This window comes from Pseudonaja textilis, chromosome 3 (assembly GCF_049901715.1).
Source record: "Pseudonaja textilis isolate UNSWEBS1 chromosome 3, rPseTex1.2, whole genome shotgun sequence".
Lineage (NCBI taxonomy): Eukaryota > Metazoa > Chordata > Lepidosauria > Squamata > Elapidae > Pseudonaja > Pseudonaja textilis.
In genome coordinates, this window is record NC_141992.1 from 2,482,944 (window position 1) to 2,505,585 (window position 22,642).

The 22,642-nt window shown below is 52.1% G+C and overlaps 1 protein-coding gene across 3 annotated transcripts in view; it reads left to right on the forward strand.

Annotated features, from left to right (window-relative positions):
• Nucleotides 1-22,642, forward strand: part of NOL4L (nucleolar protein 4 like) — a 134,094-nt gene that overhangs the window by 105,535 nt on the left and 5,917 nt on the right. For all 3 annotated transcript variants that reach the window (XM_087931944.1, XM_087931946.1, XM_087931945.1), the window contains 4 exons: nucleotides 13,718-13,989; nucleotides 16,126-16,311; nucleotides 18,626-18,817; nucleotides 20,530-20,652. In XM_087931944.1, the coding sequence (XP_087788070.1) occupies nucleotides 13,718-13,989; nucleotides 16,126-16,311; nucleotides 18,626-18,817; nucleotides 20,530-20,652 (773 nt within the window). The remainder of the gene's footprint in view (nucleotides 1-13,717; nucleotides 13,990-16,125; nucleotides 16,312-18,625; nucleotides 18,818-20,529; nucleotides 20,653-22,642) is intronic.

A 22,642-nucleotide genomic window follows, 5' to 3' on the forward strand; every position in this document is an offset into this window, starting at 1 on the left:
GAGACCTGAAGGACTTGGCTGCGGGCAGATCATCCTGAGAAGGTCAGTCCAAATAGGGGTCATCAAGAGTCAACAATGAACTGGTGGAACATCAGTCAATCAAGTGCAAAGACTCAGCTCTCTGGAGAAGTCTTCAGTGCTAGGAAAGGTGGAATGAAAGAGGAGAAGAATAGGACCAGAAGTGAGACAGAGGGACGATGGATGGATGAAGCACACCATTAGGAGATCTGAAGGACCAAGTTGGGACAGATTACCATGGAGAAAAAACTAACTAGGGGTCATCAAAAGTCAACAACGACTTCATAGTTGATGGCACATAATCAAGAGCAACAGTATCTAAGATTATGCAGTTGGGGGTGCGGGGGAGGCACCATTAAGACACCTGAAGGACCAGGTTGGCCACAGATTATCCTACAGGACAATCTGTGTGGTTGCTAAGAGTGACTTGATGGCACCATCAATCAATGTCAAGTGCACAATGTTGAGAAAAGTGGAAGGAAAGGAGAAGAAGAGAAGGACCACCAACAACTGGATGGACTCACTTATGGTGATGGTGGGGGCCACCTGTGCTGACCCAAACCTTGTTCCAAGGGAACCAACGCCAGACGGAACTAACAGCAAAACCTTTTAATGATTCTTTACGAATTCCATTCCTTCCTGGTTAAAAGGCTGTTTCAAACTCATTGTCTCCGATATGAAAGAGCCTTGCCAAGGGGGTGCAAGGCTGCCAAGAACAACAGATAAAGCTGCCAAGAAATATTTGAAACACAAAGAGTCTCCAAACGCCAACCAAGAGAGTCTGAAAGTCCACCAGGCTCGAGTGCAAAAACGTCTTTGCTTCCTGCAAAGAGCTCCGGTTTCTCAGATGGCTTTTATCCCTTAAGGGAGGGGCCATCACTTTGCAGCCTTTCTCCTGAGTCGCCTGTGCTGCTGCCGCCGCTCTTTCCTTTGAGCAGCCCTGCGCACACACGCACTGAGCACAGGCTCCTCGGGGGCCTCTTCCTCATTGCTGCCAGCCTCCACAATCTCCGAAGGCAGCATTCCCTTCCCTGATGGTCCTGGCCCCGTCCCTGCCTCCCACGCAGGCCCCTCACCTGAGTCCTCGCTCTCCGGGTCCTCAGCCGTCTGCACCAGCTGCCGGCAAACCACAACACCCCCATTGGAGGATCAAGTTTAGGGACCAGATCATCATGGAGAACGTCAATTGGTGAGGTCACTAAGTGTCAACAGTGAACTGATGGCAAGGAATCAGCCAGCCATCTTGCACCATAACATTTCCCCTGAATGGACAGGCAGAAGAAGAGAGTTGGAAGGAGCTTTCGGAGGTCTTCTAGTCCACCCCTTGGCCAAGCAGAAGATCCTAAACCGTCCGGGACAAATGTCTGTCCAATCTCATCTTGAAAACCCACAACTTCCAATGGTTCTCGGGGTTGGGAAATTTTTTCTTGGCTCGAGGTTGGTTCTGAGCTTTCCCCACGCTACACACGCATGCGCGTGCGCACACACACACACACACACACACACGCAGGCACACGGACGCACCAGGCCACGCAAGCAAGTACCATGTCTAAGGCTGCTGGGAACAGGGTATCTGTTATTATATTATAGGAGCCTTTGTGACGCAGTGGTTAGAGTGCAGTACTGCAAGCTACTCCTACTGCAGTTTGGGCAGTTCAAATCCCACCAGGCTCCAGGTTGACTTAGCCTTCCTTCCTTCCTTCCTTCCTTCCTTCCTTCCTTCCTTCCTTCCTTCCTTCCTTCCTTCCTTCCTAAGGTTGACTCAGCCTTCCATCCTTCCGAGGAGGGTAAAATGAGGACCCAGATTGTTGGGGGGCAGAGGCTGACTCTGTAAACTGATTAGAGAGGGTCCTTCCTTCCTTCCTTTCCTTTCCTTTCCTTTCCTTTCCTTTCCTTTCCTTTCCTTTCCTTTCTTCCTCCCTCCCTCCCTCCCTCCCTCCTTCTCTCCTCCTCCCTCCTTCTCTCTCCTTCCTTCCTTCTTTCCTTCCCTTCCTTCCTTCCTTCCTTCCCTTCCTTCCTCCCCCTCCCCCCTCCCTCCTCTCCTCCCTCCCTCCTTCTCTCTCCTTCTTTCCTTCTTTCCTTCCTTCCTTCCTTCTTTCCTTCCTTTCCTTCTTTCCCTTTCCTTTCCTTTCCTTTCCTTTCCTTTCTTCCTCCCTCCCTCCCTCCCTCCCTCCTTCTCTCCTCCTCCCTCCTTCTCTCTCCTTCCTTCCTTCTTCCCTTCCCTTCCTTCCTTCCTTCCTTCCTTCCCTTCCTTCCTTCCTCCCCCTCCCCCTCCCTCCTTCTCTCCTCCCACCCTCCTTCTCTCTCCTTCCTTCCTTCCTTCCTTCCTTCCCTTCCTTCCTTCCTCCCCCTCCCCCTCCCTCCTTCTCTCCTCCCTCCCTCCTTCTCTCCTTCTTTCCTTCTTTCCTTCCTTCCTTTCCTTCCTTCCTTCCTTCTTTTTCCTTCCTTCTTTCCTTTCCTTTCTTTCTTCCTTCCTTCCTTCCTTCCTTCCTTCCTTCCTTCCTTCCTTCCTTCCTTTCCTTTCCTTTCTTCCTCTTCCTCCCTCCCTCCCTCCTTCTCTCCTCCTCCCTCCCTCCTTCTCTCTCCTTCCTTCCTTCTTTCCTTCCCTTCCTTCCTTCCTTCCCTTCCTTCCTTCCTTCCTCCCCCTCCCTCCTTCTCTCCTCCCACCCTCCTTCTCTCTCCTTCCTTCCTTCCTTCCTTCCTCCCCCTCCCTCCTTCTCTCCTCCCTCCCTCCTTCTCTCTCCTTCTTTCCTTCTTTCCTTCCTTCCTTTCCTTCCTTCCTTCCTTCTTTCCTTCCTTTCCTTCTTTCCCTTCCTTTCCTTTCCTTTCCTTTCCTTTCCTTTCCTTTCCTTTCCTTTCCTTTCCTTTCCTTCCTTCCTTCCTTCCTTTCCTTTCCTTTCCTTTCCTTTCCTTTCCTTTCCTTTCCTTTCTTCCTCCCTCCCTCCTTCTCTCCTCCTCCCTCCCTCCTTCTCTCTCCTTCCTTCCTTCTTTCCTTCCTTCCTTCCTTCCTTCCTCCCTCCCTCCCTCCCTTCCTTCCTTCCTTCCTTCCTTCCTTCCTTCCTTCCTTCCTTCCTTCCTTCCTTCCTTCCTTCCTTCCTTCCTTCCCTTCTAAAGGTTGACTCAGCTTTCTGTCCTTCCGAGGTGTGTCAAAGGAGGACCCAGATGGCTGGGGGCAAGAGGCTGACTCTATAAACTGCTTAGAGGGGCCTGCAAAGCACTGTGAAGTGGCATACAAGTCTAAGTGCTGTGGCTCTTGCTATCTGTGGTGCCAGGGCTGGGCAGGGAAGAGCAGGTCCTACGCAGGATCAGAGTCCGGCCAGAGTCTCTCACTTTGCCCCCTCCCCCAGAGTTGTAGTGGGAGGGGTGAGAGGAGAGGGGGGGCAGGCACGCAAGGGGGGCGAGGGCTTGTGTGAACTTTGCCAAGCTGCTTTTTTCAGAAGGGAGTGGGACAGTCAATTCTGGCTGTTTCTGGTTCCTTTTTTTCTTTTATTTTTAATTTGGGGGTGGGGGTGGTTGGGGACTTGAACCCTTCTTTGTCCCCAGAGCCCCCTGCAGAAGGGCAGCTGGAGGGTGCAGAGGAGATGCCGGGCGGGGAAGAAAAAGGTCTCTGTGGTTCGAGGAAAAAGGGCCGATTGTCTCCCAGAGAGCCTGACCGACCTCCACCCGGCCGGGCCTGAAGGAGGAAGGCGCTGCGGGATTCCTGGGGGGGTTGGGTCGTCCCCGTCCCCCCCCCCCGGGGATCCAGTCCTGGATGAGTCGCCCCTTTGGCCCAGGGTGCAAGGACGCCGGCTTAAGGGCCAGGGTGTAAAATGAACTGGTAAACAACGCCTGGAATTAACCAGGATACTAGAATGGAATGAAAGAGAACAGATTGTAGGGTAGAGTAGAGTAGAGTAGAGTAGAATAGAACAGAACAGAACAGAACAGAACAGAACAGAACAGAATAGAATAGAAATAGGAATAGAATAGGAATAGAGTAGAGTAGAGTAGAGTAGAATAGAATAGAAATTAGAATAGAATGGAATATAGAATAGAATAGAATAGAATAGAAATTAGAATGGAATATAGAATAGAATAGAATAGAATAGAATAGAATAGAATAGAATAGAATAGAATAGAGAATAGAATAGAATAGAATAGAATAGAAATAGAAATAGAAATAGAAATAGGAATAGAATAGGAATAGAATAGAGTAGAGTAGAATAGAATAGAAATTAGAATAGAATGGAATATAGAATAGAATAGAAATTAGAATGGAATATAGAATAGAATAGAATATAGAATAGAATAGAATAGAATAGAATAGAATAGAATAGAATGTGGAATGGAATGTGGAATGGAGTGTGGAGTGGAATGGAGAGGAGTAGAGTAGTGTAGAGAACTGGAATAGAAGAGCAGAGATGGAAGGGGACTTGGAGGTCTTCTAGTCCAACCCCCTACTTAGGCAGGTAACCCTATACCACTTCAGACAAAAGGTTATCCAATCTCTTCTTAAAAACTTCCAGTGTTGTTTCGAATTTCTAATCCTGGTGCGCTTTAAGATGGGTAAACTTCAACTCCTAGAATTCTTCAAGCGGCCAGGGTTGGGAAAGATTGTTCTAACCTGTCCAGAGTTTTGATTGCTGGGTTCACACCACACTTTGGACTAGAATGAGCCTGGGTTGTTGGTTTTCAGGGCACTTTAGGCAAACCGGGTGTGTTTGTGCGAATGAAGCCTGGCTGGGGAATTCTGGGAGTTGAAGTCCACCCATCTTAAAAGCGGCATCGGTTGAAAAACATTGTTCTAACCTTTCCAGAGCTTCGCTCATCGACTTCCCACAACACCCTAGACTAGAATGTGTTTGCGTTGTCGGCGTTTGAGGCAAAGTAGGTGTGATTGTTGTGCTGATTATGTCATCCTCTTGATGGTCAGCTGAGCCCGGCCTTGGCCTTAGCCTAGTTGTGTGACTAGGGTGTGTGTGTGTGTGTGTGTGTGTGTTGTGGGCGTGGAAGCAGGGCTGAGGCAACAACCTAGCTGGGTTGTTTTGAGCGGGAGGGCAGCTCGGGGTTGGAATTCTACCGGTTCGGACCGGTTCTATAGATCCGGTTGTTACGATTCTGCCCAGCTCAGTAGAACCAGCAAATCACGGCCCTGGCTGGCCCCTCCCCTCTCCGACCAAGCGTCCCCTTCCCGCCCAGCCCTTATCGCGCATGCCCGACATTGCGCGCATCGCTGATCGCATTCTCCCCTGCCCGCCCAGTCACTCTTTATGGCATTTCAATTTTTTTTTCTCTCTCTCTCCTGACGATCAGCTGTTCCGACGATCAGCTGTGCTGGGATCCCCCTCGCTGCCTTCTCTGGGGCCCAAGAGCCCAAAAAAAAAGAAGTCGGGGAGGGGGTGTTGCAAAAAAAAGAAGCCACACCCACCCAGTCACATGGCCACACCCATCTAGCCACGCCCACAGAACTGGTAGTAAAAATATTTGCATCCCGTCCCTGGAGTAACTTCACGTTCCTTCACATCTTCCTGACCCACAAACCTGCTTTGGTGGCATGAGCAACGGGCGATAAACTGGCAATGGACTCCCAGCTTGGGGTGGGGGTGTGGGTGGGGGTTAAGACATTGGGGTTTCTCCCCCACCCCCCAACCTCCACATTCCCAATGGGATGGAAGACACTCTTTGACTTAAACGACCGCAACCTGAGCCCCCCAAATTCCGTCGCTGAACGAGACAGCAAAAATTCCGCCCCATTTTTACAAACTTTCTCACACCCCGGCTTGTTAAAGTGGATTGCTGCTGTTGTGAAACTAGTCACTTGGTCATTAAGTGAATCCGTCCTCCCCGTGGGGCGGAAGGTCGCAAAGGATGGTTGGTGGGGGGGGGGTCAGGTGACCCCAGGACACTGCCCACCGTCATAAATATGAGTCAGTTGGGACGCGTCTGATCACGTGATCGTGGGGAGGCTGCAACAGATTCCTCCTCCACCCCACCCCCAATTCTCCATCCCTCTTGTAATTTTTGGATCTCCTGTTGGCGTCCCATCCAAACACCCAGCAAGTGTTCACCCGGCCTAGCTTTTCCAGAGTAGCCCAGGTCAATGGGGTGCTGCCACCTAGTGCTGGTTCCCATAATAGGCAGGCCTTTAGGATGGCATGAACTACAGCTGCCCTCCTTGGAGATGTCGTCCAACTTTCACCCTGGGATATTCCGTCCCACATAGCTACAACGCCCCCGGGGCATGGCTGGCTGGCTGGCTGGGGAGTTCTGGGAGTTGGTCCACCCAGTCTTCTCCGGCGTTCTCCCCAACGGCAAAGTTCAGAGGCCACCGTTCAGTTGGTGGCCTGCAGCCGGTTCGGACTGGTTCTAACGAACTGGTTGTTCTGACCATCAGCTGGACCTGCCTATCTGCCCGCATCCCGTGCCGTATATTTCCCATTTTTGTCCGCTCAGCCGATTCACGCGGCCCTGGCGGATTTCCACGGCTCAGCTGTTCTACGTTACCGGGGCTGTCCCTAAGCTGTTGGGGCTTCAGATAACAGATAATCAGAACTGGAAGGGACCTTGTAGGTCATCTAGTCCAACCCCACCCACCCCCGCCCAAGCAGGAGACCCTGCACCATTTCTGACTGATGGCAGGCCAGCCTCTTCTTGAAAGCCTCCAGGGATGAAGCTCCCACAACTTCTGAGGGCAACTTTTGTTCCATGGGTTGATTGCTCTCACTGTCAGAAAAAATCTCCTTATTTCCAGGTTGAATCTCTCCTTGTTCAGTTTCCATCCATTATTCCTTGTCTGGCCTTCAGTTGCTTTGGAGAATAGCTTGACCCCCTTCCTCCTCTCTGGGGCAGCCCCTCAAATACTGGAAGATGCTCTCCTGTCTCCCCTGGTCCTTCTCTTTGCTAGACTGACCGCGCCCAATTCCTGTAACCATTCATCGTATCTTTTAGCCTCCAGTCCCCTCATCATCCTGGTTGCTCTTCTCTGTACTCTTTCTAGAGTCTCAGCATCTTTTTATAGTGTGGTGACCAAAACTGGATGCAGTACTCTAGGTGTGGCCTTACTAAGGCTTCTTAGAGTGGTATTAGTACCTCCCTCGATCTCGATTGTATCCCTCTGTTAATGCAACTGAGGATTGCATTGGTTTTTTTGGCTGCTGTTGCACACGGCTGGCTCCTATTTAGCTGGTTGTCCAGCTAAATTTCACGTTGAATCTCTCCTTGTTCAGTTTCCATCCATTGTTCCTTGTCTGGCCTTCAAAGGTGCTTTAGAAAACAGGTTGATCCCCTTCCTCCTCTCTGGGGCAGCCCCTCAAATATTGGAAGATGCTCTCCTGTCTCCCTTGGTCCTTCTCTTCCCTAGACTAGCCAGGCCCAGTTCCTGCAACCGTTCGTCGTATCTTTTAGCCTCCAGTCCCCTCATCCTCCTGGTTGCTCTTCTCTGCACTCTTTCTAGAGTCTCAACATCTTTTTTTACATTGTGGTGACCAAAACTGGATACGGTACTCTAGGTGTGGCCTTACTAAGGCTTTACAGAGTGGTAGTAGTACCTCCCTGGATCTCGATTGTATCCCTCCGACAATGCAACTGAGGATTGCATTGGCTCTTTTTGGCTGTTGTTGCGCATGCTCACAGAACCGGTTGGCCCACCGCCGTTCCCTTCCTCTCTGAACTCCAAAGTCCGTCTTTCGCTTCCCTGGCTTGTTCCAGAAAACCATGGATGAGCTGTGATTCTGATCTTGGCTTACGTCGACCCAGGTCAAACAAACATCAAAAACCAGGTTGGTTGGTGGAATTCAAGGCAGAGCCCTCATGCCCGCTGCCCTGCAGCGGGCATGGCTTTGCAAGCAGCCCAGCGCACGGAGAGCGGCACTCCGTGTGTGTGCATGTGTGTGTGAGTGTGCGCGTGTGTGTCTTTGGCAGCTGCCATCTTTGGCAGCTTGGACTTTGTTTGCACCTGCCGTCGTTCCAACCCTTAACATATAATTTATACACACCCACAGACACACCTTGACAACCGTCGCAGCACCCCCAGCTGACACGTGATCAAAATCCAGACATTTGGCAGCTGACTCACATTTATGACAGTTGCAGCCTCCCCGGGGGCGGGGGGGGGACAAGGATACCTGATCCCCTTTTGTGACTTTCTGACAAGGAAAAGTCAACGGTTCGTAAAAACGATCCCTTTGAAATACCGTTTCCCAGAAAATATGACCTATCCTGAAAGTAAGTCCTACCTGGCTTGACTTTTATTTTTTGCATATGCACCTAAAATAAGCCCTACCCCCCAAAATAAGCCCTAATTAAGATCCCACCGACTCCGGAGTGGACGGGTAAAAATTAAGCTAGGGTGGGGATGGTGGTGTGTGGAGTTGCCCTACTACTTACTTTTGGACAGGTGTAGCCAGGCCTTGCACACCCCGACACCTGCCTTGCCGGCCCATTTCTTCTGCAGCCGGCAAGGCTGGCCAGGTTTTCCTGAAGGCCTCTGGAGCTGATTAGAAAGCTCTGGATCGATCCTGAGCTCTGTTACCGGCTGCAGAGGCCTTCGAGAAAGCCTTGCCGGCTGCAGAAGAAGAAGTTTCGCCTAGAGGCCTCGGAGAGCGAAAAGGAGGCCGGGGATGACGCACGCAAGTGAGGTTAGTCAGTGGATGACACCCTCCCTCCCAAAAATAAGACCTGGTGCCTTTTTTTGGTGGCAAAATATATATATATAAGTCGGTTTTATTTTCGGGGGAAACACGGGTCAAAATTAGGAATTGCAAGATATGATGAAGCTGCGACACATCTCATGTTGCCATTCATGCAATTCATCGTGTAGACAGGAAGGAGGAAGAGGAAGGAAGGACGGACTGTGGGGTCCTGGGTGCTCTCTGAGCTTGGTGGTTTTCTTGCAGACCTTTCATGACCCAACTGGGCAACATCATCAGTGCTAGAAGGGAGGAGAGGAGAAGGAAGGAAGGAAGGAAGGAAGGAAGGAAGGAAGGAAGGAAGGAAGGAAGGAAGGAAGGAAGGAAGGAAGGAAGGAAGGAAGGACGGACTGTGGGGTCTTTGGTGCTCTCAGAGCTTGGCTGTTTTCTTGCAGACCTTTCATGACCCAACTGGGCAACGTCATCAGTGCTAGAAGGGAGGGAGAGGAGGAGAGAAGGAAGGAAGGAAGGAAGGAAGGAAGGAAGGAAGGAAGGAAGGAAGGACTGAATCCTTGGTGCTCTCTGAGCTTGGTGGTTTGCTTGCAGATGTTTCATGACCCAACTAGGCAACGTCATCAGTGCTAGAAGGGAGGGAGAGGAGGAGAAGGAAGGAAGGAAGGAAGGAAGGATGGATTGTGGAATCCTTGGTGCTCTCTGGGCTTGGCTGTTTTCTTGCAGACCTTTCATGACCCAACTGGGCAACGTTATCAGCGCTAGAAGGGAGTGGTGTTTGTAGAGAAGAGGAGGAGGACCGTGAGGGGCTTGTGGCGCTCTTAGCTTGGTGGTTTTCCTGTAGATATTTCATGAGCCAACTAGGGAACATCATCAGGGCCGGAAGGGAGTGGACTGGAGGAAGGAGGAGGAGGAGGACTGAGGGGCCCTTGGCGCTCGCCGAGCTCGGTTGCTTTCTGGCAGGCCTGTCTTTACCCAAACTGGATGGCATCTACGGAGCTATGGAGAGCCACATTCCGGCTGTGGACAGCCAGTGGCATCTGGGCATCCATGCCAGGCCTCTGCCCTTCCCTCCCCTCGCCTTCCCGGGGCTTTTGCAAGGCTTCCAATTTCCACAGGAACCTAGCGAGCCTCAAGGCCTGCTCCCACAGCAGCCAACCCCCCCACCCCACTGTCAGTCCTCCCCACCTAGAGGGAGGGCAGTCACGGGGCGCGCATGCAGGAGGAGGAGGAGGAGGTGCTTGGTTGCTGTGGCAATGCCCGGGCTGTCGGCACATCAGCTCTCGGCTCGAGTGCCTGGAGGAATTAATCCTCCAGAGAGAGAGAGAGGAGGAGGGAGGAGGAGAGAGAGAGAGAGAGGGGGGGAGAGAGGAGAGAGAGAGAGAGAGGAGAGAGGGGGAGAGAGAGAGGAAGAGAGAGAGAGAGGAGAGAGAGAGGAAGAGAGGAAGAGGAGAGAGAGAGAGAGGGGGAGAGAGAGGAAGAGAGGAAGAGGAGAGAGAGAGGAGAGGGGGAGAGAGAGGAGAGGAAAGAGGAGACAGAGAGGAGAGAGGAGAGAGGAAGAGAGGAAGAGGAGAGAGAGAGGAGAGGAGAGAGAGGAAGAGAGGAAGAGAGAGAGAGAGAGAGGGGGAGAGAGAAGAGAGGAAGAGGAGAGAGAGAGGAGAGGGGGGGAGAGAGGAAGAGAGGAAGAGGAGACAGAGAGAGAGGGGGAGAGAGAGGAAGAGGAGAGAGAGGAGAGAGAGGGAGAGAGAGGAAGAGAGGAAGAGGAGAGAGAGGAGAGGGGAGAGAGAGGGAGAGAGAGAGAGAGAGGGGGGAGAGAGGAAGAGAGGAGAGAGAAGAGAGAGAGGGAGTGGAGGAGAGAGAGTGGAAAGGGAGAGAGGAGGAGGAGGAGGAGAGGAAGAGAGAGGAGAGGAGAGAGAAAGAGGAAGAGTCAGAAAGGAGAGAGAGGAAAGAGACGAGAGAGAGAGAGAGAGAGAGAGAGAGAGAAGGAGGAGGAGAAAGATGGAGAGAACGAGGAGAGAGAGAGGAAGAGACAGAAAGAGGGAGAGAGGAAAGAGAGAGGAAAGAGGGGGAGAGAGGAGAGGAAGAGAGAGAGAGGAAGAGACAGAAAGGAGAGGGAGATGAGAGAGAAAGAGAGAGGAGAAGAGAGGAGAGAGAGGGGGCAGATAAAGATGGGGATGCTCTCGGGAGGGGCCGAGAAGGGGGAGGAGCCCTTCCCCCCCCCCAAACCAGCAAGAATTCCTGACCACCTTGGCACAGGCTGGCACAGGATGGGGGAAATGGTGGCTTGCTTGGGTTTTTTTTGCCTATCTGGGGAGGGCCCCCCGTCCCCGGCCGACTGGTTTCTGCTCTGCAGCCCATTTTCTCCTCCTTTGACACCTTCCTTCCCCCCGCCACTCCCCAAAGCCCCCACCCCCACCCCCCACCCTGTCGCCGGCTTTCTCTCATCTGGGTCAGTGATTAACCGAGATTAAAGAGATCTGGCGGAGCAACGGATAGATCCTCTGGGCAAAGCTTTGGGGGGGACGGAGGCGCTTCCCCTCACCCCCCACCCCCCCGAGACCGTGCTGGGACCCAGAGAAGGCGGCTCAGGTTGGACTACAGAGCCCATCTGCCGTCCAGAGGGGCCGGAAGGCAGGCTGATGGGGTCTGCACCTGTCTTTTCCTACCTACCTGCCCAAGGAAACCAGCTGAGGACCCGGGAGGGGGCTAGAAACTGTCTTTTCTGTCCTGTCCGTACCGTTCCCGCAAGGAGGGGCTTGAGCCCAATTGCCCTCCCCCTAGTGGGGGAGGAAATGGAGCATGGGGGCTGGGGGTGGGGAGAGAGAGGGATCACGGGGAGGGATTTCATTTCTTTTGGGCTCCTTTGTTTGACATCCGGCTTTTGGGGTGTGGGCAGAAAGCAGCCGGGCGGGCGCCCTGGGCACAGGAGGGGAGGGCCCCAAAGTGGGGAGAGGGACCTTCCCCACCCCCCCACAGAAGTGGGGAGGGTCTGCAGAGAGGTGGGGAGGAAATGGGAGGGGGGGGGCTGGAAGGCCACAGAAGTCAACTGTAAAGGTTCAGCTTGGAGAAGAGGGTGGGTGGAACAGAGCAGCCAGGAGAGAGAGATGGGTCTCTCTCTCTCTCTCACACACACACACACATGCACGCACGCGCGCACACACACGGAGTGGGGAGGCAGTGCCAGCCCCCCTCCTCCCCCTTTCCATGTGCCCTTGGCAGCGGAGTGGATTCCAGGCCCGGAAGAGGGTTGCTACCATTGGGGGAAGAGCGTGGGGGGTGTGTGGGGGGGTCGGCTGTTGCTTGGCACGTGGGAAGCAGGGAAGCATCGGAGCCTGGTGACCGTGGGGAGGGTGGGAGGAAGGAAAAGGAGGAGGGGAGGGAAGGAGGGAGGAGAGGAGGAGAGGAGGAAGGAAGAAGGAGGAAGAAGGAAGGAAGGAGGAGAAGAAGAGAGGAAGGAAGGAGAGGAGGAGGAGAGGAAGGATGGAAGAAGGAAAGAGGAGAGGAGGGAAAGGAAGGAAGGAGGAGGAGGGAAGGAGGAGGAGGAAGGGGAGGGAAGATGGAATGGAAAAAGGCAGGAGGGAAGGAAGGAAGACAGGAGGAAAGGAAGGAAAAAAAGGAGGGAAGGAAAGATGGATGGAGAGAAAGAAGGAGAAGAGGAAGGAAGGAAGGAAAGATGATGGAAAGAAGGAAGGGGAGGAGGAAGGAAGGAAGACAATAAAAAAGGAGGGAAGGAAAGATGGATGGATGGATGGAGAGACGGAAGGAGAAGAGGACAAGGAAGGAAGGAATGAAGGAAGACATGAAAGAAAAAAGGAATGAGGGAAATGGATGAAAAGAAGGGGAAGAGGAAGGAAGGAAGGAAAGATGATGGAAAAAAGGAAGGAGAGAAGGAAAGGTGGATGGAGGGAAAGAAGGAAGGGGAAGAGGACAGGAGGAAGGGAAGGAAGGGATGGAAGGAAAGGATGTTACAGTCAATGTTATAATGGCCCTGGAAAAAGTGACTATTTTTCACACTTTTGACCATGCGCGGCATCCTCGTGGGCAGATGATCAAAATTCGGATGCTTGGCAACCGGCCCTTATTTATGACAGTTACACACACACGTGTGTATGTGTGCACATCACGCAATCCCCCTTGACAACTTTCTATTGAGCGAAGTCAACTGGGAGGCCAGACTCACTTAATAACCATACGACTAACTGAACCACCATTGCAAGAAAAGTAGTAGAACAAAGCAAAACTCCCTCCACAATTAGCTTTTGGGCCTCTGTTGCGGTTGTGAGTCCAGGACTACCTGTGTAGTTGAAGCTTCCAGATACTCTTCAAGGGCAGCCCCATATAGCAGCACATTACAGTAGTCCAGACTGGAGGTGGCCAGGACGTGGGGGAGGGTGTGAGAGTCACGGCGATGCTGCCCGGGGCTATTCAGTGAGTAAGTTTTCTCTCTCTCTCTCTCTCTCTTTCCCTCCCCTCCCTCCCCCTCCTCCTCTCTCCCCTCTCTCTCTCTCTCTCCCTCCCTCCCTCCCTCCCTCTCCCCCCTCTCTCCCCCCCTACCTCCCCCCTCCCTCTCTCTCCCTCCCCTCTCTCTTCCTCTCTCCTCCCTCCTCTCTCCCTCCCTCTTTCTCCCTCTCTTCCCCTCCCTCCTCTCTCTCTCTCTCTCTCCCTCCCTCTCTCTCTCCCTCCCCCTCCTCCTCTCCCTCCCTCCTCCCTCTCTCTCTCCTCCCTCCCTCTCTCTCTCTCTCTCCCTCCCTCTCTCTCTCTCCTCCCTCCTCTCTCTCTCTCTCTCCCTCCTCTCTCTCCCCCCCCCTCCCTCCCTCCTCCTCCCTCTCTCTCTCCTCCTCCCTCCCTCCCTCCCTCTCCCTCCCTCTCTCTCCTCCCTCTCCTCCCTCTCTCTCCCTCCCTCCCTCCCTCCCTCCCTCCCTCTCTCTCTCTCTCTCTCTCTCCCTCTCTCTCTCTTCTCTCTCTCCCTCCCTCCTCTCTCTCTCCCCCTCTCCTCTCTCTCTCTCCTCTCTCTCCCCCCTCTCCCCCTCTCTCCCTCTCTCCCTCCCTCTCTCCTCCCTCCCTCCCTCCCCTCCCTGCAGACGATTCCTCCTCGGAGAGTTGCAGTGGGAATGGCTCCTCCACCTTGAACCCATCCACTTCCAGCAGCACTCAGGGTGATGCCGCCTACACTGAGGTGAACGGCAATGGGGCGGGCGCCCCCATGGATTTCAGTGCCTCGTCGGAGGACCAGCCCATCAACCTCTGCGACAAGTTGGCCCCCGCTCACATGGCCAACGCCTACCAGTCGGACAGCTGCAGCGCCGACGGCCTGCGCAGCCGGACGAAATACGGAGCCAAAAGCACAACAGAGGTGGGTTCGGGTGGTGCACGTGGCCAAGGTGCCACGGCCGCTAGCAGACGGCTGGGAGTTCCCACGACCTGTTGTGGCCTGTTGGCTGCCGGCCCCTCCAGCAGCCGAATCGGAGGAGGAGGAGGAGGAGGAGGAGGAGGAGGAGGAGGAGGAGGAGGAGGAGGTGGTGTGTGGGAGTCAGGACCAGCATCGGCCACCTGGGAGCTCCAAGGGGAAGAGGAAATGGATCTGGCAGAGAGAGGGAGAGAGAGAGAGAGAGGAGGAGGAGAGAGAGAGGAAAAAAAGAGAAAAAGAGAGAGAGGAGAGAGAGGGAGGGTGAGAGAGAGGGAGAGAGGAAAGAGAGAGAGAGAGAGGAAAGAGGGAGGGTGAGAGGAAGAGAGGAGAGAGAGGAGAGAGGAGAAGAAGAGAAAGAGGAGAGGGAGGGTGAGAGAGAGAAGAGAGAGAGAGAGAGAGGAGAGGAAAGAGAGGGAGGGTGAGGAAAGAGGGAGGGTGAGAGGAAGAGAGGAGAGAGAGCAAGAGGAGAGAAAGGAAGAGGAGAGAGAGAGGGTGAGAAGAAGAGAGGAGAGAGCGGGGAGAGGAGAGAGGGGGTGAGAGAGAGAGAGAGAGGAAAGAGAGAGGGAGAGGAGAAAGGGAGGGTGAGAGAAGAGAGAGAGAGGAAGAGAAAGAGAGAAATGAGAGGAAGAGAGGAGAGAGAAAGAGGGGGAGGGAAAGAGAGGGAGGGTGAGAGAGGGAGAGAGAGGGAGAGGAGAGGAGGAGGAGGTGAGAGAGAGAAAGAGAGAGAGAGGAAAGAGAGAGAGAAAGAGAGAGAGAGGCAGAGCCTGGGCCGTCCGTCAGCCCTCAGGTGGAGGGCTCCCAGAATTCCCCAGAAGTCCAGGTTATCTTAAAGGGGCCAAGGTTCACCAACCCTGCTCCAATCCAGCCAACTGTGTTGCAGTGCGGGATGTCTCCAAACTCGGCAACTTTTAAGACTCGTGGCCTTCAACTCCCAGAATTCCCCAGGTGGCCGCTGGGGACAAGAGGCCAAGGTTCACCTTCAAGGGGCCAAGGTTCACCAACACTGGTTTAGACACAGCATAGGGCTGGAAGTTGCTGCCCTTGGTTCCTTCTGATAGGGATCCAAAGGCCTTTGGGGGATAACGAGTGAGGTGTGGCTACAATGAGGCCATCTATCTGTCTTGGAGGAGAGCAGAGAGGGGGGTGAGGGGGACCCTCCCCAAGCTGGCTCTGGCTAAATAACTCTGCAAGGCCCCTACAGCTGTTGTGCAAGGGCTAGGACCGTGATGGCGAAGCTATGGCCCACATGCCACCAGTGCCACCAGAGCTAGGACCGTGATGGCGAAGCTATGGCCCGCGTGCCACCAGTGCCACCAGAGCTAGGACCGTGATGGCGAAGCTATGGCCCGCGTGCCACCAAACTTACCTGCATTGGGCAAGCGTGCGCCTCCCAGCTGATTTTGGGCCTGTTTGAGGCCGTTTTTGCCCTCCCGGAGGCTTGAGGGAAGCCTTTGCAACCTTTGCAGGCCAAAAAACGGGGCCTTCTGGAAATACCGGGAGTGCCAAAAGGGGCCCGTTTTTCGGCCTGCAAAGGCTACACGGGCTTCCCTCAAGTCTCCAGGAGGACAAAAACGGCCTCCTCCGGGCTCCGGACGCCCTCTGGAGGCTGAAAAGGGGCACTTCCGGTATTTCCGGAAGTCCGGTTTTTCGGCCTCCCGAGGCTGCAGAGGCTTCCCTCGAGCCTCCGGGAAAGCGGAAAAGGCCTCAAACAGGCCGAAAATCAGCTGGGAGGCACACGCATGCGGAGTGCAGGTAAGGGCGGGGGAGTTGCGTGCGCGCATGCCGGGGGGGGGGCAGAGTGGGGTGTTGCGTGCGCATGCGCGGGGGTGGGGGCGAGAGGCATTGCGTTGTGGGTGCCGGTGCGCTCTTTCGGCACACCTCAACACAAAGGTTCGCCATCACCTGGGCTAGGAGGTGTCTGCCCATCCATGACGTTGACACCACCAGAGATCAATACCTCCTCTAAAGACTCACCGGTGGATCTGAGGAGGGTGACCTTGAGGGAAAGCTGAAAGTCCCGGCAGGATGGATGGGGATAAGCAGAAGGGTCCATGGTGGTGACTTCTTCCTCTCTCTCGGCAGTCCCCTCCCTACAGTTCTGGCAGCTATGACTCGGTCAAGACGGAGGTCAGCGGGTGTCCCGAAGACCTGACCGTGGGCAGAGCTCCCACCGCCGACGACGATGACGACGACCACGACGACCACGAGGACAACGACAAGATGAACGACTCGGAGGGCATGGATCCCGAGCGGCTAAAGGCTTTCAATGTACGGACCGATGTGTCCCCCGATCGCATGTGTCCCACGCCATCCCGTGGCGATGACGTCCGAGTAGCTTCTCGGTTGCGTGCTCGCCTACAGGCAGAATCTTGCCTGGCTATCTATCGATCTATCGATTGTCTGTCTGTAATCTGTTATCTATCTATCTAATCTGTTATCTATCTTTTATATCTTCTATCTATCCTCTCATCTATATCATCTATCTATATCTTTAACCTGTTTTGTCTATCTTTAATCTGTTATCTCTCTGTTATCTATCTTTAGTATCTATCTTCCATCTATCTATCTATCTATCATCTATTTATCTACCTTCTATCTGTCTGTCTATGTCTATCATCTATCTCATCATCATGTCTCTCACTCTCTCTCTCACACACACCCCATATCTATCTATCTATCTATCTATCTATCTATCTATCTATCTATCTATCTATCTATCTATCCATCCATCCATCCATCCATCCATCTATATCATCTATCATCTATATCTTTAATCTGTTGTCTGGCTATCTTTAATCTGTTATCTATCTAATCTATTATCTATCTTTAATATCTATAATATGTTTATCTTTAATCTGTTATCTATCTGTGATCTATAATATCTATCAATCATCTATTTATCTACCTTCTATCTGTCTATGTCTATCATCTATCATCTATCTCATCATCATCATATGTCTCTCTCTCACACACACACACCCCACACACATCTATCTATCTATCTATCTATCTATCTATCTATCTATCTATCTATCTATCTATATCCATCCATCCATCCATCCCATCCATTTATCTATCTATCTATCTATCTATCTATCTATCCATCCATCCATCCATCCATCCATCCATTGATCTATCTATCTATCTATCTATCCTCACCTATCCTATATCTGGTGGCTCAGTGGTTAGAATGCAGTATTGCAGGCAAACTCTGCCCACAGCCAAGAGTTTGATCCTGACCAGTTCAAGGTTGACTCAGCCTTCTGTCCTTCCGAGGTGGGTAAAATGAGGACTCAAAACTGTTGGGGGCAAGAGACCAACTCTGTCAACCGCTTAGAGAGGGATGTAAAGAGAGTGTGAAGCGGCATATAAGTGTAAGAGCTATTTTGCAACCTTCCTAGCCAGCTTCCTACCCTACAAGCCAAGTCAATATGGAAAGCCAGGTTCATTTGACAACCGTATGATTCACTTAATGACTGCGGCGATGACTGTGGCAGAAAAAAAAAAAGGCTGTAAAAATGGGGCGCTACTCACTCGAGCCCTGCCTCGCTGAACAACAGAAATACTGAGGTCACGTGTGGTCAAAAGCCGGGGGCCGCCCATGGTCTCTCACTGTTCTGACCTGGGTTTCCGCAGAAAGCATAAAACACCATCTTAGTCCCGGCAAAACCTCTTTTTATTTCCACGGCTGTGAATTACGTTCATTCCCAGCCTGTAAGGCTTCACAAACACTTTCAGGGGGAATGTTTATAAACACCCACCTTATCGCACTTGGCACGCGGCCAGAGAATTAGTTGCCAAGCGCAGGGCAACTTGCCAAACTTGACAAAAGAGTCAAACAGCTTTTCAAAGCTTGAATCGACCAGACCAAATAATTGCTTCCTGTAAAAGCTCACGTCCCATTCGCTCCTCTTTTGTGCCCTATGGGAGGGGCCAATCATCTCTGAGGTGTGGGCCTTACTCCTGAGTCGACCCTGCTTTCTCAATTGTTCTTGTTTTCTGGTAGCCCTGTGCATGCGCAGGCTGGGAACTGGTTACAGACACCCCACCCCCCAACTCACTGCTGTCTGAGTCTGAAGGGAGAGTTGCCAGGCCGATATCTTCCAAACGCCACTCTGTAGCAGACAATAATTAAAGAAGAATGCAGGAACAGACCTTCACCCAAATGAACTAATTGTCTCCTGCAAACCCCACTCCCCTTTCGCTCCTCTTTATTCCCTACGGGAGGGGCCATTTACCATCCATCTGTGCCCTTACTCCCGAGTCAACCCTTGTTCCTTAGCTGTTCTCTTCTCCTGGCAGCTCTGTGCATGCGCACACTGAGGACAGGCTCCAGCTGTTCTTCTTCCCCACTGATCTCCAACTCCAAAGGCAGCTGATAACTGTCGGACGGCCCTGGCCCCATCTCTGCCTCCGATGCAGAGCCCCTCGTCCGAGCCTTCCTCAGCCTCTAAGACTGGCCCAGGTTCCTCCCAAACCACCTCGCTACTGTCCAACTCTGCTGGCAGCTCGGTCAGCCGCCGGCGGGCCACAACCCCTCTCGCGCAGGCCTACCGATCGGTCTCCCATTTTCTCTCCGCAGATGTTTGTGCGTCTCTTCGTGGACGAGAACCTGGACCGGATGGTGCCCATCTCCAAGCAGCCCAAAGAGAAGATCCAGGCTATCATCGAATCCTGCAGCCGGCAATTCCCGGAGTTCCAGGAACGAGCTCGCAAACGCATCCGCACTTACCTCAAATCTTGCCGTCGCATGAAGAAGAACGGCATGGAAATGGTGAGAGAGCCCCCCCCCCCCTCACTCTTTTTCTCCCTGCCTCTTTCCCTTCTCTTTCTCCTTCAAAACCCTCAGCAGGTTTGTCTTCGGGCCACCTCTGGGTGGTCTTTTCCAGAGAAAGTTCAGACCTTCCAGTGGCCCAAAGACCAGCTGTTGAGGCAGTGAAACATCTGGAGCAGCGGTGGGCAACTCTGGCCACTTTACCACCCGTGGACTACAATTCCCAGAATTCCTGAGGCAGCCATGCTGGCTATGGCGCCTTTATGACTTGTGGACTTCAACTCCCAGAATTCCTGAGGCAGCCATGCTGGCTATGGCGCCTTTATGTCTTGTGGACCTCAACTCCCAGAATTCCTGAGGCAGCCATGCTGGCTATGGCCTCTTTAGGACTTGTGGACTTCAACTCCCAGAATTCCTGAGGCAGCCATGCTGGCTATGGCCTCTTTATGACTTGTGGACTTCAACTCCCAGAATTCCTGAGGCAGCCATGCTGGCTATGGCCCCTTTAGGACTTGTGGACTTCAACTCCCAGAATTCCTGAGGCAGCCATGCTGGCTATGGCCTCTTTATGACTTGTGGACTTCAACTCCCAGAATTCCTGAGGCAGCCATGATGGCTATGGCCCCTTTATGACTTGTGGACTTCAACTCCCAGAATTCTTGAGGCAGCCATGCTGGCTATGGCCCCCTTATGTCTTATGGACTTCAACTCCCAGAATTCCTGAGGCAGCCATGCTGCTTATGGCCTCTTCAGGACTTGTGGACTTCAACTCCCAGAATTCTTGAGGCAGCCATACTGGGAATTCTGGGAATTGATGTCCACAAGTTATAAAGGGGCCATAGACAGCATGGCTGCCTCAGGAATTCTGGGAATTGAAGTCTACGGGTGTTAAAGTGGCCAGAGTTGCCCACGGCAGACCTAGAGCAGTGGCTGAGATTTGGTGGTGGCATTAACTTGATTCTGTTGGATTTGGGGAAGGGGCTTGATATCCATTTTGGTGCCTGCCATATCTTTCCACTGTAGGCCCTGGGGTCTAGAATTTGGGGAATGGAGACTCTACCCCACCATTAAAGGGCCTTTCCACACTCACTCCCCTCACAGGGAAGGGACCTTCCGGCATTGGGGGAAAAAGGCCCCGCCGGAAAGCTTAAGTTTATTTATTCATTTGCTCTATTTGATTGATGGATTGATCCCAAAGTGGGGTTTTGAGGGGGGGGAGGGGAAGAGGATGAGAAGGGGAGCAGAGGGGACGGGGGAGGAGGAGGAGAACTGCGGTAACTCTAAGCTTGGTTGTTTTCTTGTAGACCTTTCATTACCCAAGTAGGGAACATCATCAGTGCTAGAGGGAGTAGTATTTATGGAGAGGAGGAAGAGGAGGAGGAGGAGGAGGAGGAGGAGAATTATGCAGTCCTTGGTGCAGTCTGAGCTTGGCTGTTTTCTTGCAGACATTTCATGACCCAGCTAGGTAACATCATCAGTGCTAGAAGGGAGCGGGAGGTTAGGGAGGTTGAAAAGAGGAGGAGGACTTGCTCCAGGTATCTTAAAATTTCCAAAATTGAAGAGCGCTGCTTTAGATCTTCCAATTTTTCTTCCCCCTTTCTGCTTTCTTGGTCTTGATCGATAGCGTTACCTTTTTTTTTTTCACCTGTAAAGCCATACATTGAGTCGCATTCATTTGTCCCAGTTTTCCTGAAAATGTTCTTTTTCTTCAGACTAGGCCGACCCCTCCTCACCTGACCTCAGCCATGGCCGAGAACATCCTGGCAGCTGCTTGTGAAAGTGAGACACGGAAAGCAGCCAAGCGGATGCGGCTCGAGATCTATCAGACGTCACAGGTACGAGACCCAGCATTGGACTATTTGCTGGCCTTGAGTATCCCAATAGGTTACTGCTTTACCGCTTGCGGGAAGGCACCGTGTCCCACCGTTGATTCTGTACACTGGTTTCGGAATCGGGTTATTTGCAGGCCTTGAGTATCAGGATGGGTTACCCCTTTGCTGCTTGTAGCAAGGCACTGGGTCCCATCCTGTACTGTACACTGGTTTCGGAATCGGGTTATTTGCTGGCCTTGAGTATCCAGTTACTTCTTTACCACTTGCAGCAAGGGCCTGGTCCTACCCTTGTTTAGGTTCACTGGTTTTGGAATCGGGTTATTTGCAGGCCTTGAGTATCGGGATGGGTTACCCCTTTGCTGCTTGTAGCAAGGCACTGGGTCCCATCCTGTACTGTACACTGGTTTCGGAATCGGGTTATTTGCTGGCCTTGAGTATCCGATTACCTCTTTACCACTTGCAGCAAGGGCCTGGTCCTACCCTTGATTAGGTTCACTGGTTTCGGAATCGGGCTATTTGCTGGCCTTGAGTATTGGGACAGGTTACCCCTTTGCTGCATGCAAAAAGACACTGGGTCCCATTCTTGATTCTATATGCTGTTTGTTTCAAACACTTAGCATAATCAGAGTTTATATTCACCCGACTTTGCTCCTAAAACTGACTCTAGTTATAATAGCATCTTCAACGTACAGCCGCTTCTTTAGCGGCCGTTCTCCATGCCACTAAAAATAGTGACTTATGATTGCACAACATTCCCGGGGTCACATGATGAAAATTCAGGCACTCGGCAACTGGCACGTACAGGTAGTCCTCGTCTTACCACAGTTCATTTAGTGACTGTCGAAGTTACAACAGCACTAAAAAAAAGTCGGGGGGGTGTCACATGATTCGCTTTTTTGACAAACGAAGTCAATGGGGAAGTCAGATTTACTTAACAACTATGTGACTAACTTAACTGCAGTGATTCCCTTAACAACTGGGGTAAAAAGGTCATAAAATGGAGCAAAGCTCACTTAACTGCCTCACTTAGCGACACAGACTTTGGGCTCAGTTGTGATCGTAAGTGGAGGGCTACCTGTATTTATGACGTTTCCAGCCTCCTGGGGTGGTACAATCGCTATCTTCCATATACTGTCAGACCTGCCCCGGCTAGGTTCTCCAGGAAAGAAAGACCCTCGACTCCCATTTGGTTGAAGTGATAGGTTCTCTTACGAAGGATTACTGGCTGCTCTAAAAGCAAAGTCCCCATGCAAAATTGTTACGTTTCACCTGTACCAACGAGGTGAGAAGTCCCAATTCCCAACTGAAAACAAACAAGCAAGCAAGTCCAGCAACTTCAGGGTTAAATTCCTTAAGCCAATAAGGTTCTTGGCAGTCTCACACAAGAGCGAACACACTCACTTTTATTCCCTGTGTTAGGGATACACCCTAGCAGAATCTGCATGGCAGTCAGGCAGGCAGGCAAAATATGTGAGATAAACGTTTTTGTAGCTTACACTCAGTAAAACAGATACACCGTGCTAGTTAAATAGTTTATTCCAGTAAGAGTTATAGCATAGTCAAAAAACAGTCCATATATCATTCACTAGTTCAGTCCGTCCAGGGATTATTCAGTTGCAAATCCAGTGTCGAAAAAGAGAGGTCAGTAAACTTACAAATATCAGTCCAGTAATATATCTCCTTGCAGTAGAGATATGAAGAAGTCAAAACTCCTCTCTTCCTCCAGCAACTCAGCAGTAGGGGAAACACGCAGTTAACAAACCATCAATCCATCAAACCAGTCAATCGTCAGGAATCGTCCGGTTCTCTTGCTCCCTCTTATGGCGGTTTCACACCGCACCCAAAATTACATGCTTTGCAGTTTAACGTGATACACACTTAAACTTACAATCATAGTTTATATATATTATTTTACCCAAACTACGTTAGGTAACCTATGTTATTCCTAACACCCTGTGTGGCGTGTCAGTCCCTCATCTCAGTCTCTGATTCG